Source organism: Centropristis striata, chromosome 10, assembly GCF_030273125.1.
Source record: "Centropristis striata isolate RG_2023a ecotype Rhode Island chromosome 10, C.striata_1.0, whole genome shotgun sequence".
Taxonomy (NCBI): Eukaryota; Metazoa; Chordata; class Actinopteri; order Perciformes; family Serranidae; genus Centropristis; species Centropristis striata.
Genome location: NC_081526.1, coordinates 12,242,717 through 12,261,313, shown reverse-complemented (window position 1 = coordinate 12,261,313; position 18,597 = coordinate 12,242,717). Strand labels below are relative to the sequence as shown.

Below are 18,597 nucleotides of genomic sequence, written 5' to 3'. Positions count from 1 at the left end.
TATTAGTTTAGTGATCACAGGATTGCTAAATCCTAGAAACAAAAAAGTTTGTACAAAATAGTTTTGAGTTTGTAAAGTCAACAGCAGACACTGCTATTTTTTTGAACACATCCCTTTCAACTAATTGCCCAATTTCACAGCCTTAAGAGCGTGCATATCACGAATGACACGAGCGACACATCACAGAGCAGACGGGGAGTAGAAAAATATATTTGACAAAAAACAATACAATACATGATTCAATTAAAACAAAGGAGTAAACAATCAGTGGTCATTGTAAAACAGAAACAAAATGAAATTTTGAAATTTTTGAAACTTTACAAAGCAAATCTATAATTCTAAGCAGAAATCTTAAAAGCAGAGTGAAAGGCCTTAAACATACATTAATGTACAATGTCATTTAATTGTATATATTGCTTTTATAACAGGATTTGTCTGTTAAAATTAAGAAATACTGTAAACTGCCCAGTGTAACTATGTACAAACCTTCAAATAAATAAGACATTATTTTATATGCATATAAAATTGTTTCATACATTCTACGATTTGTTTAATCATCAAACATTCCGTTCATCATGTCAGGTGTGACGGATCCAGCTTCAGTGAGATACTGTTCTAGGATCTCATCAATTACATTACACTCAAAATTCACTTGGTTGAGGTCCAGATAAGGCACGAAGGAGATGAGAAGCCGCCCGATGTTGTGCCTCAGCTCTATCAAACTGCTGGAAGAAAACAGAGAGCAGAAATCAGATTTCATCATTGTTCTTTTAGGTTGCGGAGGTAGTGACATCTCATGCAACATTAAAGGAAGGTGATATTAAACACAATCCAACCTTTTGGACGTATCAGAGCTTGAATCTGTGCCAGAGCCTGATGTCCCTGCTGCCTCCTCTGGATTAGTTTGTGCAGTTGTGCTTCTCTCTTGTAGCATTTTCTTCTGCTCCTGCAGGCTCAACCTGAGCTCTTCACACTGGGATGCCAGGTTTGTCTTTTCCTGCTCCAGACTGTCCAACTGGTGGAGTAGAACAAAGTGATTGCCAGGAGAAAAGACAAAGCAAAGGGAAGCAGGGTAAGCATCAGTACTATAAGACAGAAGGTGGAGGTAAACAGATATCTACATGAACTAACAAATAAAGTGTACATAGATACAGCTAAGACTAGACTTTGTAGCTAAATGTTGCCTGATATAATTCATTTTTTATATTGACGACCATATGTGGGCTTTCACAAAATTGTTTATGGTTTATGGAAGATACCCAAGTTTCCTTTTAAGAATTTACATCTTCAGTCAGAAGAAATTGACCTAGTGGTGAAAGTCAACGTCATGTCAGGAAAGTATTGAGACTGTTGCTTTGTTTTTTTTTTTAAATAAGACAAATAAAAAGTATCATTAGACTACAGCTGAAACACTGACCTGTGAGCGCAGTTCATCCTTCTCCTTGTTTCTTTGATCCAGTTCCCGGAGCAGACGATCAACTTCTATTGCAATCTCATCATTTTCCGTTTCTGCATTTTGGGTAGTACAGGCCCTGGCATCAGCGGCTGCCAGTAAAGCCTCTTTATCCTTAATCAGTTGATCGACTTTCTGTTTGGCCCTCTCAAAAAGACCTTTGTAGTCCTCCTCCCCCTCAGTTTTCTCCGTCTGGCAGGCCTGGTGAGAACACTCCTTCTTTACATTGATCTGAGACAGCTCCTGCAGTCTGCTCTGCATGTCTTGCAGTTGGCAGGTGAGTGTATGTACCTTCTCTTTAAAGGAGTCTCTCTCCTGAGCTGTAGCCTGCATAAGATCTAGCAGCTGGTCCTGCTGTTCCTGTACCTCAGTCATACTGGGGTAGTGAAGAGGAGAGTCTTTTTTCTCACAAGCATTTAAACAGGAAGGTCCTGCCTCTTCACTATCCGAATGATGTTTCACTCCGTTCTGCAGGGTCTGCTCCCTTTGATTCTCACTGGGACAGTCTCCATTGCTCTCTTGTTTAAAGCTGCAGATGCCAATGGCCACATTTGAACTCTGCACTGAAACATTCTTATGAGGTGTACTCTGCCCTGCTCTCTCCTCCGCTTCAGTTTGAGTGGGTTCCTGTTTCACTCTGGGTACTTCTGTCTGTGTGGTGATGCTGGCTACTTCTGCACAGGGCGCTGGTGAGGGACCGGTTCCCACAGCGGCTGATGCTACAGAACTCTGTCCTGCAACATTCGTCTCAGAGGCGTCATCAATAGCAGCATCTTCGCTGCACTCCAACAGCATGCACTCGTTAGCTTCAGTCTGCGCTTGTTCCGTTTTCACTTTAGCCAAATCAAAGCTCGGCTTTACTGGCTTGGGCGTACTGGCACTCTCCAAGATGCAAATTTCATCATCAGTATCATCAGTATCATTATTATCATCGAGCAATGATGGGGAGCTTGGTGCGCTCACATTCACTGATGTGGATGTGTCCAAGGTGCGTTTGGAAATGCCATTCATTTTAGGTCTCTTGGGTGTTGCTCCTGGAGTTACAGACTGTGTTCTTTTCCCCCTGTAATGCACACAAAGAAAAATGACTCTGCTTCTTAAAGTAAAATGTATACATTAAAGCTCATAAACAAACACAATCATACCTCAGGGTGCTTGGTGACAGTGAGACCACACTGGATATAACTGGAAGACCGCCGCTACTGGATGGACTGCAAGCTAGAGGGAAAGAAAACAGACATTTTTAAACTCCTAATTTTTTTTTCTTTTTCCACTTTCTAATCATTACAAACAAATGGGGTTTTTTCTTTTTTTTTCTTCTTAATTTGAAAAAGCAAAATATGATTTACATTGCACATAACAATCACTACTTCACAGACTTCCTTGATCTACTCTAAGCTATTTGTCCATCGTTTGTCCCCCTTCCTGCTGGGACTTTGGGAAGTTGGGAAAAAAATGTTTTATCCAAAAGAGCAAGCACTGTCTAAATACTTAAGGTGAAGTAGGCAGAAACTGGAAAGCTTTGAAGTAGCTCCTTCTGCAGCTCTTCCCCCTCCCCTCTCTGCCCTGAGCCATTCCCATCATAGGAGCACATTATTATGAATCATTCTGCTTTTCTTTGCAGGACTGCCCTGTGTGGCAGTCAAGTGCTAGGATTGGGCAAGTGTCCATGCTCACACAACGTACTGGTACCAGATTTGTTCAAGTCCTGTACCCTAAACAATAGACTATCCTAACCTTGAGCAATCAGACTGCTTTACAGGGTGGGGTTTTAAAAGAAATGCAGTGAGATTCATAAACAGGCTTGAGCCACAGGATTCAACATAGCCAAAAGCTCACAGAGAAGGAAGTGGCCACCCTGGGTCAGAAAAACACTGTGATGAATGTTGATTTCAACATTGTGATTCGACTGGAATCACAATCTTTAATTTCTAACATAAAAGCAGGCCGGCTTTCCCGATTGTTTTCATGCCAAATGTCTGCTTCCTAGACCGTAAATGACCTTGCACACTGTTTATTTCCTCGCTATGCACTGTACTGTATACAGATGGACGACAATAAAGCCTTTCTTATCGCTCTTATCTAATAGGTTAGCCTTGATTCTATTTGTAGAACCACCAAGAGGAAAAATGTATCTGGAATCATCTGTAATAGGCCAAAGTATCTGGCCACAGAGAAAAGGGGTCCAAGGAGGAGGGGCTGAAGTGTAGTTCTCTGTCAGACTACTACAATTACAATATGATGAAAAGTCATTTTTCCCCAATGACACCAAAATAAACTACCCCAATCCAAACTTGATAAGACACAGGACAATAATAATGGAAAACTTGCTTTCCAGAAAAACACGCTATATTTTGGTTTCAGCTAGGAATCCTATCAAATCAATATATTTTTTACACACAAAGAGGACATTTTCTTACCAGCCTGTGATAGGGTGGAGGACCTCAACGCAGAGGATTCAGCCCTTACAGCCCCCCCTTGTGTCAGCCCAGTGGTAAATCTGCTCCTTGGAGTAGTGAGGGTGATAGGTGGCTTGTTCTGTAAACAACATCAACAACCAAAAGCACAGATTGTTTAAAAATGTTTATTATTCACAGTTTATTTGTTTGTAAATATTATTTCATCTACTTTCTCCACTGTATTTTATTAACCATCACTTCCAACCTGCAGCCGTAACTGGGCCTGTTTTTGCTTGGCGAGATTAGCCAAATGCTGACGTTTTCGCTCCTCCTCAGCCTAGAAAAAAAATCCATAAAGCCATTAATCACTTGTAAACCTTTATGAAATCACAAAAACCAATACTATCAGAAAATTACGGTTTATTCGTGGTACCATTTGGATGAAAAATAAATAAATTGCAGGTGATTTTACGATACAATGTACCCTTACCCTTAGTCTTTCCATCTCTTGATATCTCCTAAAAAAAAAAAAAGAAAAAGATGACAGTTTAATTAATTTGGTTTTGGCAGTTTAACACAACAACATGCCATTCTTATAGAGTCTAAATAGAGTCTATGGGACTTACTGTCGTTTATAGGTCTTTTGGTATGAAGGTTGATCATCATCAGAGTCCACAGCCTCCTGATCAGCGCGGCAGCTCCTGGTAGCGCAAATAAAATGAGAGATTTAAATACATCTCTTCTACTTTGGCTCTCAACGAAGGCTGACACACATTTTTGTCCTTCTCCCCTCCCTTATCTTCCCTGCTTTGCTCCTCTCGTCTCATCTAGTAACAATCATGGATTTGATCAACTGGTCTCTCAGCGCAATTAACACAATCTTCTCGACGAGAAGCCTGGGTTCAGGGGGGCCCTCCTGTCCTGCCGCTGGCTACATGATGGACGTGTGTGGGAGGTGGAGGGTTGTGTGGCAGCTCTTTCTGTGGAGGACTTTGAAGACATCTACCTATTCAGAACCATGATTACAGGTCTTTTGCTGATTGGATTAGGCATTGCCCTGGTTTATCAAGGAATACAGAAAATTGTGACAGCTGTCCAAAGCTCCATAAGACTGCCAGACTTGATTGAAGTGGTGCGCAGAGCTGTCGGCACTCAGACTGTGGCTATAAACCGCAATATGGATAACATCATGGAGAAGCTGACAGCTTTGCAAAGGCACTAAGCCCAAACAATCCAAATCTTACTCTCTTTCAGCCCTGTCAACCAGCTCTGGCCTCAAGGCCGTTGCTGAAACAACAACTCCCCTGGAAGAACACTGCAGTGAGATGCTCTTGTATCCCCTCCCCCACTTCCCACAGACACCTGCTGATTGTTGACTCTGTCTGGAACCTGACCAAGGCTGTCTCCATGGCAAGTTGCTGTGTTATCACTATGACAATCCTGCGAACTGAGGCATTGACTAGTTGGGATGCCAGGCGGGGCCTATACACACATAAACTTCTACATACATGTGTAAAAAAGGAAGCAAATTGCGCCCATTTTCAACACTTTATCAGCGTGTTTGCGTCTAATATCATTAGAGCTAAGTCTTAAGTGAGCAGTCCTTATGACGGGGAAGATATCTGTTGCAAGTGATGCACAATTCATTGTGCCATCTGTGGCTGCAATCCATTTTTTGAGAATTCACCCGAGTTGCTTAATGCTGTTTTGACCTTTAATTAAGATCTGCAGAGGGCATCAGTCTGTGCCAAGACATTGTTCTTTAACCTTGGCGCAACATACCTTTAAGCTGCCTTTAAATCCTACACTCACTCGAGCATAGAGCAGATACTCAGCTGCTTAACCTGTCCGGAAATCTATATTGTATCTTCTTAGGATTAAATATCTAAGTACAAATCAGAAGATGATTATTGCATTCTCAGATTTATTCTCGACATAAAGTAGAGTAATTAAAAAAACACAAAAATGCATTTTAAAATTTGTTTTTTTAAATAGTTTGAACACATTTACAGCATTTTGATACTTTTAGCAAACACTGTTTCAGAGCCTAAACAGATGTCTGTTCAATCTGTATTTAGGAGTTAATCTACACCTGCAGGTCAAGTTTTCAACTGTTGTAGTCACATGTATGTGATTGTGATTCAAGAATCAAAGGCATGTTGAGCTCTCTGCTTTCGGAGGGTTGCAACATGGGCAGCGATTACATCATTTAGTGGTGAGTTAACATTGCATAGTAGCTGAATCAGCAACTTTTGGTGGCTGCTCCAGTAAGATAACCTTTAAGGCACACCTTTCAGAAAAAAAAACTTTAATTGCATAGGTGTGTTCCTGTAAATGATGCCAAATGTATTTTTAAATGATGATTACAGAACAAATGATTTGAAATACTTTAAGGGAACAAAAGGTTTGCCATTTTACAAAAACAGATTGAGGACAGGAAAAGTAGTATTTTTCCACTTGTACTGGTTTATTTGATCACATCTGGGTTCAGATAATGCTCAAGTTACCTGTACTGAGGATCTGGGTTCATACGGCAGAACCACTTTTCTGGCAGCTTCTCACAGTCGATCCCATCAGGGAGTTTGCGCCATTGCAAACAATCATCACACTGCACCCAGTTCTGATCTGGTCGCTTCCTGAGCACAGAGATAGAGGCAAGTGTCAGAGTATGTAGGAAGTCAACATGGTTAAACACACAGATGTGTAGAATACATGATGTCAGTCATTGCATAATATACTAACTTTGTATCTTCCACTGGTGTTGTGCTGTTTGGATCCTCTTGGTTTTTCAAGTGGCGAATTTCATTCCAGTACTCCTCCAGTTTGGTCCCCAAATTAGTTATAGTTTTCCTGTAGTGAGAAATTAAGAACTTAAGACTGGCCCTGGTTCCATGGTTCATGGTGTTATACAATTATTATTACTATTACAATAACACTTAAGGCGAGACGCTATAGGCAAAAACATTGCTTTTTCATGCACTAAACCAAGTCCTCCCACTCTCCTGCGTTCTGTAAATGTTTTATAATGTTGTTGCTTTGAATCAGATTCAGTATTTTGTCTTCAAATAGTCATTTCTATTAAGAATGTATGGAATCCTTAAAGACTGTTTTCTCAGTTTTTTTCTCATGTTGTGAACTGTAAATCTCAACTTCAGCTGCACTTATATACACCAAATTTACCAGAGGGATTTGTCCATATATAAGTCATATCCTGATTTTTATAACATTTTGATCCTAAAACCGAAAAATGAAAATAGATTTTTTTAAAATGGCTTTTGATAGTATTTTCTGATTTATGAAATGATAAGAGGAGATATGCAAATCTTCCAAGTAAGTGTAAAAATTCTCCCCTTTAAAAATAAAACATATTTTAATATACATTAGATAAGCAAATGTCAACGGTATGATAACTCTCAATTTTAAAGGCATGGTATACCGTGATACCAGCATATCGCTGAAATCCTATTCGGGCTATAAAAATATTTTTTGTGTACAACATTCAAACAGAAACAGAAACTCATTAGAATTAATGATATCGAAACTGAAAGTGGTTTCGGTGCCATTACCTGTACTTATCCGTCTCATTAAAGCTCTGTTTGTTGTGGGTTGGTTCCAGGAAGTAACACTCTATGACACCAATGACCCCAACACCTTTGTTGTTGGCCTGCAGAGAGCAAAGGTTCAGAACATGAACAACACTGAGTACCCTCTAAAAATATGTGTAATAAATGGACTCTTCCACCAAAACAACACAAACTCACCTTGAGCTGGCAGCCAACACGCTCGTAGGCTTTGATGAGACGATTTTTGTGATACATCATAATGCCATACTGATCTTTGCTTTTGGTGTTATAGCCAAAAATGATAGGAATGCGTTTGTTGTCCTGAACCAACATATAAGGAAAACTCAAAAACAGAGATATAAAAACTTTCTTTGCACTTACAAAATAAACACAATATTCTGTGATAAAAGGATACCAGGAAGTTTGGCTTGTAGTGGTCCTTTCTGACATGGGCCAGACTCTTAGCAATGAGCTGAGATTTCACCTTCTGACCACGTATGATGATCTGCATCCGAGGCTTCAGGTAGAGAATACTGCAATAAGCCTATGCCCATTAAAAACACAAGAATCAGTTATTAATGAAAAGTGATAAAGAGTATCAGTTTAAAAAGGCTAGGGTGTTTTTTTCTCTTGACACAGATTTAATACAATTTAATGGACTTCACTTAAAACAGGTCGAAAATGAAAACAGGTAAGCCTATAACTATTCTTTAAATCTGTTATTACATAACCCCTGCCAGACATGTACTGAACATGGATTTTTCAACAAAAAAGGTAAACTGCATTCATTAATTTTAAGAGTAAAATTCAAGCACTTCAAAATTCCTTAATCTAAACTTTCCAGACATTTGAAGCATTTATCATCACATCTAAATCTACTGAAAATAATGTATATTAACACTGTATTTTTTTTTACCAGCTGTTTGTATAAACATTGATTGTGTGTTTTGATCATGATAACTTAATGCTTGTTAATTTCAAGAGAAGGGATCATCAGGACGTCTGCAGCTTCAAAAGGAAATTGCTTTTGTTACAGTTGTAGAAATAAGAAAGTCTGCAAATGAAATAAAGATTTTAAAAAACTACACTAACTATAAAAAAACAATAAATCACACAAATGCAACACATCTTAAGTAAATAGAGATATGTACAAATATAAATATGGGAATAAAGACACAGATTTAAAGCAAATAGAGATATACACACAATATAGGTGATTGTGTAGTCTGAAACACCAGGGCCCGGATTCACAAAGCATTCTTAAGAAAAAAAATGCTTCTTAAGTGACACTTTTTTCTTAACTTCAGACAAAATTTAAGATTTGGTATTCATGAAGAAATTCTTATCTTTTCTTCATTTCTTTCTTTTCTTAACTTTCTTCTTAATTTTCTTCTTAAGATAGACCTTGAGAACAAATGAGGGTCTTGAAAACAAAGTTCTTAGATTTCTTCTCATATTTCTTCACAACTTTAAGAGAAGTCCTAGCCAATCTTAAAACAGCTACAGAGAAAAGGAAAGTCTTAATACTTGAACAACATTACACTACAATGTACTCATGGAGGCAGTTGCTGTATTTTATACTACTTAATTAATCACTATGAACATATTATTTGGCCAAGTTACTGAAACCATGTCCTTACTATTATTACTTTTAGATGGGAGTTGTCACGTTATTGTCACACAAGATCTTAAGTTAAAAATCTAAGAACGTCCTAAGTGAGAAAACGAAGAAGTTCCTAAGACATGTGATTATTCTTATTTCTTATTTTAAGAAAACTTTTGTGAATCGGCCCCAGATTATGTTGAAATTCATGTATTTTTTAAGGAATATTTTAAAAGATAAGCATATTCCAAATCTTGGGGGAAAAAATGGCCAAATTAAATTTTTTTAAAAATGTCAACACTTTCTAAGAACCCTGGTAAATGTGTTTTGTCAAAAAAAACCTACAATTACATGTATTTCTTAAAAAAATACACAATCTGTATGTGCAAATATCAGCTGGACACCAGATGTCTCTTACTTCACTGCAAAATTAATTGTCAGTGTTTGTGACTTTGAGGCTTCAAGTTCCCACCTGATGCTTGTTTAAGTTTAATGGATCCCGATTTGCTGCGATCTTAATGCTTGTATGTGTAACATTACAAAAATTGTGTGTGGATAAAGGCCCAGATAGAACAGTGTGCCTCGAGTAGGAAAAACCTTAGCTTAGAGGAGAAAAGCAGCCAATGCCATTTGCATTAATTCAAATGAGTTGAGAGGACGGTTGATTCAGTAGTTGCCTAGAAACAATTTAAAAAAAAAAACACACCAAGCTACTCTTCTTTTACTTCAATAAAAAGGTCATGCAGTGCTTCTTGCGTTTTGCAACCTGCAAGAAGAGCTCTGTCTGTGCGGCCGAGGTATAATCTTTAAGAACTGTTGAAAAGAAATGCACATTACTGCTTCTTACCCGCAACGAGTAACAACTCTCAGGGATGTATGACGCAGCCCGTTCTTGATGTTGAGGATTGTCATTTGTGGTCTCAAAGACATCAGATGGTATCCGGATATCATAACGGTCCTTCTCAAAATCAAACTCGGTCGTCCTTGTAGATGTACTGTTAAAAAAATGATTTGAAGCCCAAGTGGACAAAAGATAGATAATGTTTTGTCTTATCTTTATTCTGTCTTTATTTGGTCATTGTACGAATCGGAGGCACATAGAAGCACCAGACATTGGTTCCTGAGACAAAACATACATATTTTTTTATGTGGACTACAGACAGACCTGCGGATATTCCAAATGATGATCCGTGTGCCAGTTTTCTCCTTGGACAAGAGGGAATTGATAGCGTCGATCTCAATGAGCAGTTCTTCCTGTGTGTTGAAAGGGGAATAGCGCAAGATGTCCTGCAGACTGGTTTCCTGCTCCTCTCTTACAACGAGTAAAGGTGAAGTTAAGGAAAACTTGCAATGAAAAGTTAACAAGTTGAAGTATCAGTGTGAGCTGTATAAACACAAAAACTTGATGTATTTGCATTATTAAAATGTAACGTGTTAACTGTGTATACAGTCAACACGTTACATTTTAATAATGCAAATACATCAAGGAAATACTTACATTTAATTTCCATGTAATGCATCACATGTACAACACAGTAAAAAGGATATCCTTGTTGGCTTCTCCCTTTTCAAAGCAGATAATAGGAACACTTATTTGGTTGGCACCAATCTTTTCCAGGTAGGTCTGAGAGAGCATCCCAACACACGAGGCTCTCTTTGACTTAGAAAACACGATGGCGTCTTTGCCGAGACGCATGGATCCAGACTTGAAACCGTTGCCATACATACCAATCGGAGTTATACCCTTTATGGCAGTCTTGTCACTGTATCCAAAGCTTGAGGGGGAGAAAATTCATGTATTCTATAGTGAGTATATGAATCACATCATGATTCATACATAAATGAAACATCATGGATAATGAGCCATCATGTATGGGTCGGCATCATAATCTCCAAAAAATACCAAGCAGCAGAGTCTAACCTGAGCATCTTATGCATCGTTTCATGGTCCAGTCCATTTCCATTATCCATGAAAGTGAGGCATTCTTTTCCATTGATCAAAGTCTTATCAATCCAGAACTGTTTGGCATTGACATCTGGATCATAGGCATTGTCTGTCAGAAAAAAACATTTTTAATGAGCAACTTAAATTCACATAAAAAATCTCATCGTACAGAATAGGGTTGTCAAAAGTATCGATACTCAAAAACGTATCGATGAAAAGTGTTATTTTCTCTCTTGAAGTCCCAGAATGAAGCAGAGAAAAGACGACTTATCAAGCTTGCCTAATATTGTGCACAGCATACAAAATATTGTTCCGATTGTTATTGTTTATTGTATTTATTTATTTATTGCACTACCTCAGACCTGAAGCTTGTTATCATAGTTGCATTTTCTTTTTGCACAACTGTTTTTTATTATAAATATTTAACCTGTGGTTCTGTTAATTTTTACATGTTGCATTTTTCTTGTTGTTAAAAATATTTCTGTTAAATTTTGGAGTCTTTGTTTTTATTCTTGTGGTATCGAAAATGGTATCGAGTATCGAATATTTTCCCGAGTATCGAATATTTTTCAGAGTATCGGTATCGAGTTGAAAATCTTAGTATGGTGACAACCCTAGTACAGAACTAATTGCACTGTGTTCATGTTGACTTGCAGGTTTCTGTGATTTGGTTATTTTTCCCTGATGTTTGTGTTAACAGAGCTAACAAAGAGCACGGCTAAACACAGAGCAGGATGACAGCATGAGCCTTAGAAACCCACAGCAGGTTTACAATATATAAATGTATTAAAGTACTTCAGCTGAGTAAAGTTTGGATTTAAAAGTACTTTGAGTTTGGAGCAACCTTCTGTCAGAGATAAAAGTAACCAGATACATTTACTCTTGTTCTGTTCTGAAGTACACTGCAATTTATTGTGCTAAGAATAATAATATGTCATAATTTATGTGAACTTTTCAGCCAATCTTATTGAAATCCAAATTTTTCTTGATTCTGCTTTCATATTATTTGTGTTTTATTATGCCACTAACAATACATATTATATATTACCATTACACCAGAATTTTTTAAAAAATTTTTAAGGTTGTATTAATTTTGTGACTGTTAAAATTATTTTTGGGACTGTTCCAGGATGGTGGTAAAAATAAAAAAAGGCAGTCTGGAGCTCTGGGTTTCAATTTCCCTGGAGCCCTCTCTAATGAACACCTGTGGGTACCTTTATTGAAAGACTATTAACATCACGGGTGTGGGTAAATTGAAAAAACCTGTTCATCAGGATTAGGAAAGGTGCGGTTCAACTTTAATGTTGGTGTATAAACCATGTAATTATCCACAGAGTTTGAATTGTTATGTATTAAAAACCAATAGTAGATGGCACAAGCACAAATTGAATCAGAGAACAACTTTATCGATTGTACGATATTCCTAATGTTTTAGAACAGCAGCTGATTAAATTGTATTTAAACAACAGACTCACCCCTGCAGTCTTTTGATACAATATTTAATGGATGCATTTACCTGAGCAGTCTAGTGAGGCATCAGCTCTATCAGCATCAGCCTCAACCTCCACCTGAGCTCATCAGCATTTAAAAGGCCTTTACAACATGAGACGTATGCATTTATTAACATGAGATAAGACTGCAATGAATGCATAAACTAGCAATGTTGATTAAGGCTCTTTACTGTTACAGCCTGAGGCTGTAGCAACAACATGGGGTGTAATCAGCAACTACTTGGCATATCAGAGTGCTTTGGAAGACCTTTAAATGTAAATGTTTGCTGCAGCTTTGTATATTGGTTTGTTTAGGGGGAAGAATCTTTGTGGATTACTGACAAAGTTTTACATTTTTAAATTAAATATTTTTGTATGTCAATCTGTCCAATTGATGGAAAAAATAAATCCCAAATGTATTTTAATGCATTGAAAAATCTCAAATTTGATTCACAAAAAAGAATGTTACATATAGTACATCTACACTTGTGGCACGTGTGACAGCCTCTTTTACATGAAATCACAAGCATGTGATGATGACTCACCTACAAGCTCAGCGATTGCACTGAAGGGCCCTGTGTGGCTGGTGGAATTCGCATGAAGATACTTGGGACAAAGCTGCAAGTGGAGCAAATTAAAAAGCATTAGTTATAAAGTGGCATTATTTTCATAATTCAGTCTATTCAAATGCAATCAATGTGTTATTTTTCAGCTTTGCTTAACAGTGACAGATACAGAGTGAAAGAGGGAGACAGAAGGGAAGACATGGTAAGGGCTCTGTGGTATGTGTTTGTAGCATGTGTATCTGGAGGAGTGTGTGTGTAACTGTAATCACATAAAGTGACCTGTGTGTGTGTGTGTGTGTGTGTGTGTGTGTGTGTGTGTGTGTGTGTGTACATGCATGCATCTGTAACTGTAATCACATAAAGTGACCTGTGTGTGTGCATGCGTGTGTGCGTCCGTCCGTGTGTGTGTGTGTGTCTGGTTCACTCTCGAACAGAAAGCATTTTTGGCAAAACCATAATACATATCATTGATCCGACTTCACTTTTAGCGTCCTGAGTTCTTCCTGAACAGCTAAATATGTTTTTAATACAGACTATGGACCTACTGACCTGGGAGCTGAGTATAAAAACTGTTTTGAGATGGGAGATGTGGGAAGAAAGAGATTGGCCGTGGGGTGACATGCAACAAAAGGTCCCCTGTCAGAGGACATTCCACCAGCATATGAAACCAGCATGAATGGCTTTATTACAAAACAGCACATGTCTTACGTGGTCTGCACGGAGAAAATAGGAGGGAAGCTTTTGTTTACATAAATGCTTAACCTCCTGTTGTCCTCGGGTCAAGGAAGGAAGAAGAGGGAAGGACGCAAAGGGAAGTAAAAAAGGATGGAGGAAAGAAGGAAGGAAAGAAAGAAGGATGGAGGAAGGAAAGAAGAGAGGAGGAAAAGGAGAAAGAATGGAAAGGAGAGAGAAAGGAAGGAGGATGGAGGGAAGAAAGGGGAGGAGGAGAAGAAAAGAAGGAAGGGAAGGAGGGAGAAAAGGAGGGAGGCAGGAAGGAAAGAGGGCAGAGAGGAAGGAAAGAAAGAAAGGAGGGAAGGAAAGGGGGGCGAGGGAAGGGAAGAAGGAAGGAGGATAGAGGAAGGAATGGAAGCGGGAGGGATGAAAGAAGGAAGGAAGGAGGAAAGGAGAGGAAATCAGGAGGAAGGAAAGAAGAGAGAAAGGAAAGGAGATGGCGGAAGGAGGAAAGAAAAGAAGGGAAGGAGCGAGGAAAGGAAAGGAAGGAAAGAAAGAAAGGAGGGGCGAGGGAAGGAAAGAAGGACGGAGGATAGAGGAGGGAGGAAAGAAGGAATAGTCAAAACAGATTGGGTCAATTTGACCCGGAAGGACGACAGGAGGGTTAAACAGTAGTGTTGTGTTGCCAATGGGTGTTGTCCAACTGTTTGTCCCACTATGAAGACGTCATAAACAAACTTGAAAAAACATTAAATGTTTTTGTGTTGAAGTCAGAGTTTGAACAGTATATCTCAACTCTCTCAGGTCTACAAAACAAAAAAGCTGTGTAGACTGCCAACATATGCACTTAATGCGTTTAATGTCTTTAACATCTTGCGTCTGTTTACTTTATTATTTATTTATTTGTTTCATTCTTTTCCATTTAATTATACTTCTATTTTATTTTTAAAAAATATTATTTACTTCTATTTTATTTTTTGCATTGTTTATCTTTCTGTAACTCGTTTCTTCTTTTTTGTAACTGTGCATTGTATTGCTGTTTGATATTAAAAAAAATGTTTAGGAAAACATTTTGCCTTCTTTGTGCCAAAATTACACATTTTAAAGACTTGTACGTCACGTAACGCGCATTAATTTATTGAATATTGACTGCAATGGTACTAAGAGTGACATAGTTTACTAGGAAATCGAAACCTATCATCCGCCTGATGACTTAAAGTTATCATCAGGCAGGATCTGCTGCTACAAGCTATGGTAGATAGCTATGTGGGTAATAGGGTTAAAATGTTGTACCAACACTGTTTATATGCTGTTCTGTGTACACAGAGTAGGGCAGATCTCCAGTGTTTGCATTCACTCGGTTTAAGCTAACAAGTGAACGTTAACTTAGTGATTTTTAACGATCGCTGGCGTTAACGTAACCGTATCCACCGTTAAACTGTAACAGAACAGTTGACGCCAAAGTGTAAACTTTTGAAATGGAAAAACAAAACAAAAACAAAGGAGAAATTTCTACTCACCGTACTGAGCGGGACACCACGGTCTGTTTGCGCCGCCATCTTTCCGTAAATCCGTGATGATATGAGGAGGCTGGTTCAACTTTTTTTTTTTTTTTAACTTTATTAAAGCAACATGGTGCAATAAAAGCAGGCGGCAATCTCCGGCTGTATCCCAAAGTCAAGGATCCTCCCTTGGTAGGCTCCTTCCTGCTGAGTCGGGTAGTCCGGATGCGAGGCAAGAGTCCTTCCTGTCACTGGTGTCAGGCACTAATGGGACAGCCTTCCGTGCGTGCAGCTGTGCGTCATTGCGTAATCGGACGATCCTGCTTTCAGCTCCGCAATTTCAAAATCAGTTCACGACATGGATGTGGCTTTGGCATCAGCAGTCTGACACATATTTGTGGAAATGGAAGAAGATACTTTAAGGTTGAATTTCCAAGATTTAGCAAGTAAACGCCACAAAGTAGATTAAGTCTGAATATTTCATTGATCCAGACTGAATTTGACCGCTACTTAGTTTCATAAAAGCAGCAGAACATAATTCACCATGAAAATGTGTTCTGTGATTTTTTATTTTTTATTTTACAGAAGTGTACAATAACAGTTATTTATAAATAACAATAACGGATAATAGCGGACTTTCGGTCCCTGTAAACACAATAAAGAAATGTATAACTTTCTAAATGGCATAGCAGCGTATTATTAACTATGCACATAGTACATCATCATCTGATGCATATATATGAATTAACAATAAATAACTTTGTCTTTTGGCTTTGACTGAGACGGCATTAATTAACTTAACTGGCAATTAATCAAGATGATATTTATCATCTTTTAGCTAAATATTCTGGCATTTGTTTATGGATATGGTTTGTATGACTTTGAACACAGGTTTTGTAAGTTATGTGATAACAAATATTCAGTGTGAACTGAAAATACTTTAATATTTAAATTCATATTGCGCCGCCGGCATCGCTGTTTCTTCGCTCGCCATTTTTCAATCTCCGTGTTGTGGAAAAATAGTTTTAGATTCTTGATATTTAAACAATAAACATTTCCACAACATTTAATTAAATCATGTCTCATAGACAAATGGGCAGACAGGCCAACTGCAGGGGATTAACATATGTATTGCATGGCAATTAACTGAACTGGTTCTCAATCTACGGTCCTATTGTTTCTTTGAAGTTTATACGTCTCACTACTTTGCAATGTCTGGTTCCTGTATGTTAATCTCATTAAGAAGCACCTGTAACTTCCTCCTCTCTTTGATCATGTAAGGCTGAAATGTTGTGTATAAGGAAGAAAGTTTACTTTGTCGGGAGAGATTGCTGAGGACTCTCTCCGCCGTGTACACGTAACTAAAAGCTCTGATTGATCACACCGGCTCCTTCCATCTTTCTTCAATAATTTGGGAAGAAACTGCATCTACAGTGTGCAAGGCTTTATGGGTACTCGGGGCGCACGGAGGATACACACATGCATGGAATTTGGTAAAATGATCCTGGACATTGGGACGGTCCTCCGACGGATGTTGATGACGTAGTATCCTTCAAATTCAGCCGTTTGAGGATCCTTCCTTGACTTTGGGATACAGCGTGTCTGAGCTTGGAGGCAAACCAGGAAGTGCCTTAAGCTGCATTCTACTGAAAATTCCAGTAGTGGGTGCTTAATTTGGCAAAAATTTTGTAAAAAATCTTCTTCTAGACAATTTGATGTTAATAGTTCTAATAATGGCCCCATTTAGAAGAAAACAGAAGATAAAGAATTGTATGAATTGAGGCTGACCTTTGATTGACAGGTCACTAACAAGGCGAGCTGTCATCAGAAGAGAAGCAAAGCAATGCGTATCCACGGTAACATGTCATATGTCATATATAACATTATATAGATATAAAAAAGGACATTTACCGGTGTCATAACTTTGACCCTTTCACTGTATTTTCACTTGTGAAATGATTATTTATGATATCATCATCATCAATGATAATTTATTTGAACGTTTTGTTAAAAATGTCTTGTTCAGCGTTTGGTTGGACTAACAGACACTCCAAGGAATCGTTGCTCATTTTTCTGAAGTCAGTAACATACATATTGTTTTGTTTTTTTGTTAGCCAAAACTAACATCCCAGTTAATGCTCTGGTTAATGCTAACATGAATTAGCAGCTGCTTCGCTCAGTCAGTTTGCCAGTGTAGAGAGGCGTGTAGTCAGTGGTCAGATCTCTCTCGCTCCTTCACAGTTCAAATATGGTCTGCTCCCCGTATCGGAAACAAAGTTTCGAAAGGAGTGTAACGCTGAACTCGATGCTTCCAACGGGCAGTCTTCAAACCAATGGGTGATGTCACGGTTACTACGTCCATTATTTATACACAGTCTATGTGCATGTTAGAATAATTTGAATATTATACTTGTTGAAAATGAAATGTTACTGTCTTCCTCTCTTTTCCTCTTTGACATTTTTCTCCCAACAGTCATTACAAGGTCACTATGCATGCGTAATTTACTGAACCCTTGATAATGTCTATCTCTATGCATTTATATTAATCAGGTAATATGATTTTGATACATTGATTGTGTTTGTGTGTTAATATTGATGTAGAAAACTATGATTACTTTAATTACATATATTCCATTTGCTTAAACTAATTAAGATTCTATAATCACAAAAAATAGTATTGTCTGTCTTATATTTTTTAACCTTTAAAAGAACATGTAGAATAGTTGTTATATTTCTGTAGAACATAATAAGGCAGTATGTTCGTCATAACAAGTTTGTTAGCAGGCCACAAGGCCTCGTCCTGTCCTGGGAAGCAGTGATTGTTTTGCCCAGGTGGCCTGATGTGTGATGGTGTGAAAGAAGACTGGCGAATCAGCGGAGGGGGAAGGCTGGACTTCCTGGAAGAAATCTACCTTCATGATATAATTAAACGATGTTAGTGTAAAACTGGGTTTTTTTGCAGGAGTAGAGACGAGGTTTTCAGACTTCATGACCTGAAACCTGTCTGTGTGTATCAGGGACAGTTAAACTGATTCCTAGAGTGAATCCCAGAGCTCTGTAATTCACATTTCTTGACGTATTGTAATAAAACTATGTTAAACTGAGAACTCGGACGACTCCAGCTCATCATTTCCCCATCAAAGACTGCGCAGAAATAATTGGTGAGGAATTTTCCTGTTGGTGTCAGATAATTCAATTTTGAAGGTTTACTCATGCAATTTTTCTAACATGCAATACAAGACAATACACCAACAAAACGCTGTCAGGGGGTTTCAACAATACAGAGGCAAGCTTTCATACAAAAACATTGTAATTGTACATAAATTCGATGTTTTTATAGCTTTCATGTTGGTAGATTTCTTAATAGACTTAATATATTGTTTGGTTTCATTTTCAAAGATAAG

General features: G+C 38.2%; 1 protein-coding gene across 2 annotated transcripts; it reads right to left on the bottom strand.

The window, feature by feature from the left end:
- Positions 1–192: 192 nt before the first annotated feature.
- Positions 193–15,410, bottom strand: morc3a (MORC family CW-type zinc finger 3a). Of its 2 annotated transcripts, none has more exons than XM_059343489.1 (19): positions 15,212–15,410; positions 12,999–13,071; positions 10,940–11,072; positions 10,567–10,793; positions 10,184–10,340; positions 9,866–10,013; positions 7,831–7,959; positions 7,614–7,736; positions 7,419–7,516; positions 6,595–6,702; positions 6,360–6,488; positions 4,479–4,553; positions 4,343–4,370; positions 4,118–4,189; positions 3,874–3,991; positions 2,599–2,671; positions 1,418–2,516; positions 837–1,015; positions 193–725 (listed from the first exon to the last, which is right to left on the bottom strand). In XM_059343489.1, exons 1-19 carry the CDS (start codon positions 15,248–15,250, stop codon positions 551–553), a joined length of 3,183 nt encoding a protein of 1,060 aa, XP_059199472.1. In that variant the 5' UTR covers positions 15,251–15,410; the 3' UTR covers positions 193–550. The 2 variants fall into 2 exon arrangements, with proteins under 2 accessions (XP_059199472.1, XP_059199473.1); XM_059343490.1 differs by having other exon boundaries at positions 193–722.
- Between the last annotated feature and the right edge of the window lie 3,187 nt (positions 15,411–18,597).

What these genes read in the sequence shown, in the direction of transcription:
- morc3a (XM_059343489.1), bottom strand. Translation starts at nt 15,250, where the DNA reads ATGGCGGCGCAAACAGACCGTGGTGTCCCGCTCAGTACG. An exon ending in GTGGTGTCCCGCTCAGTACG is followed by an intron (nt 13,072 to 15,211) that starts GTGAGTAGAAAT and finishes CTCCACTTGCAG; the next exon opens with CTTTGTCCCAAGTATCTTCA. An exon ending in CTCCACCCTATCACAGGCTG is followed by an intron (nt 2,672 to 3,873) that starts GTAAGAAAATGT and finishes CTTTCCCTCTAG; the next exon opens with CTTGCAGTCCATCCAGTAGC.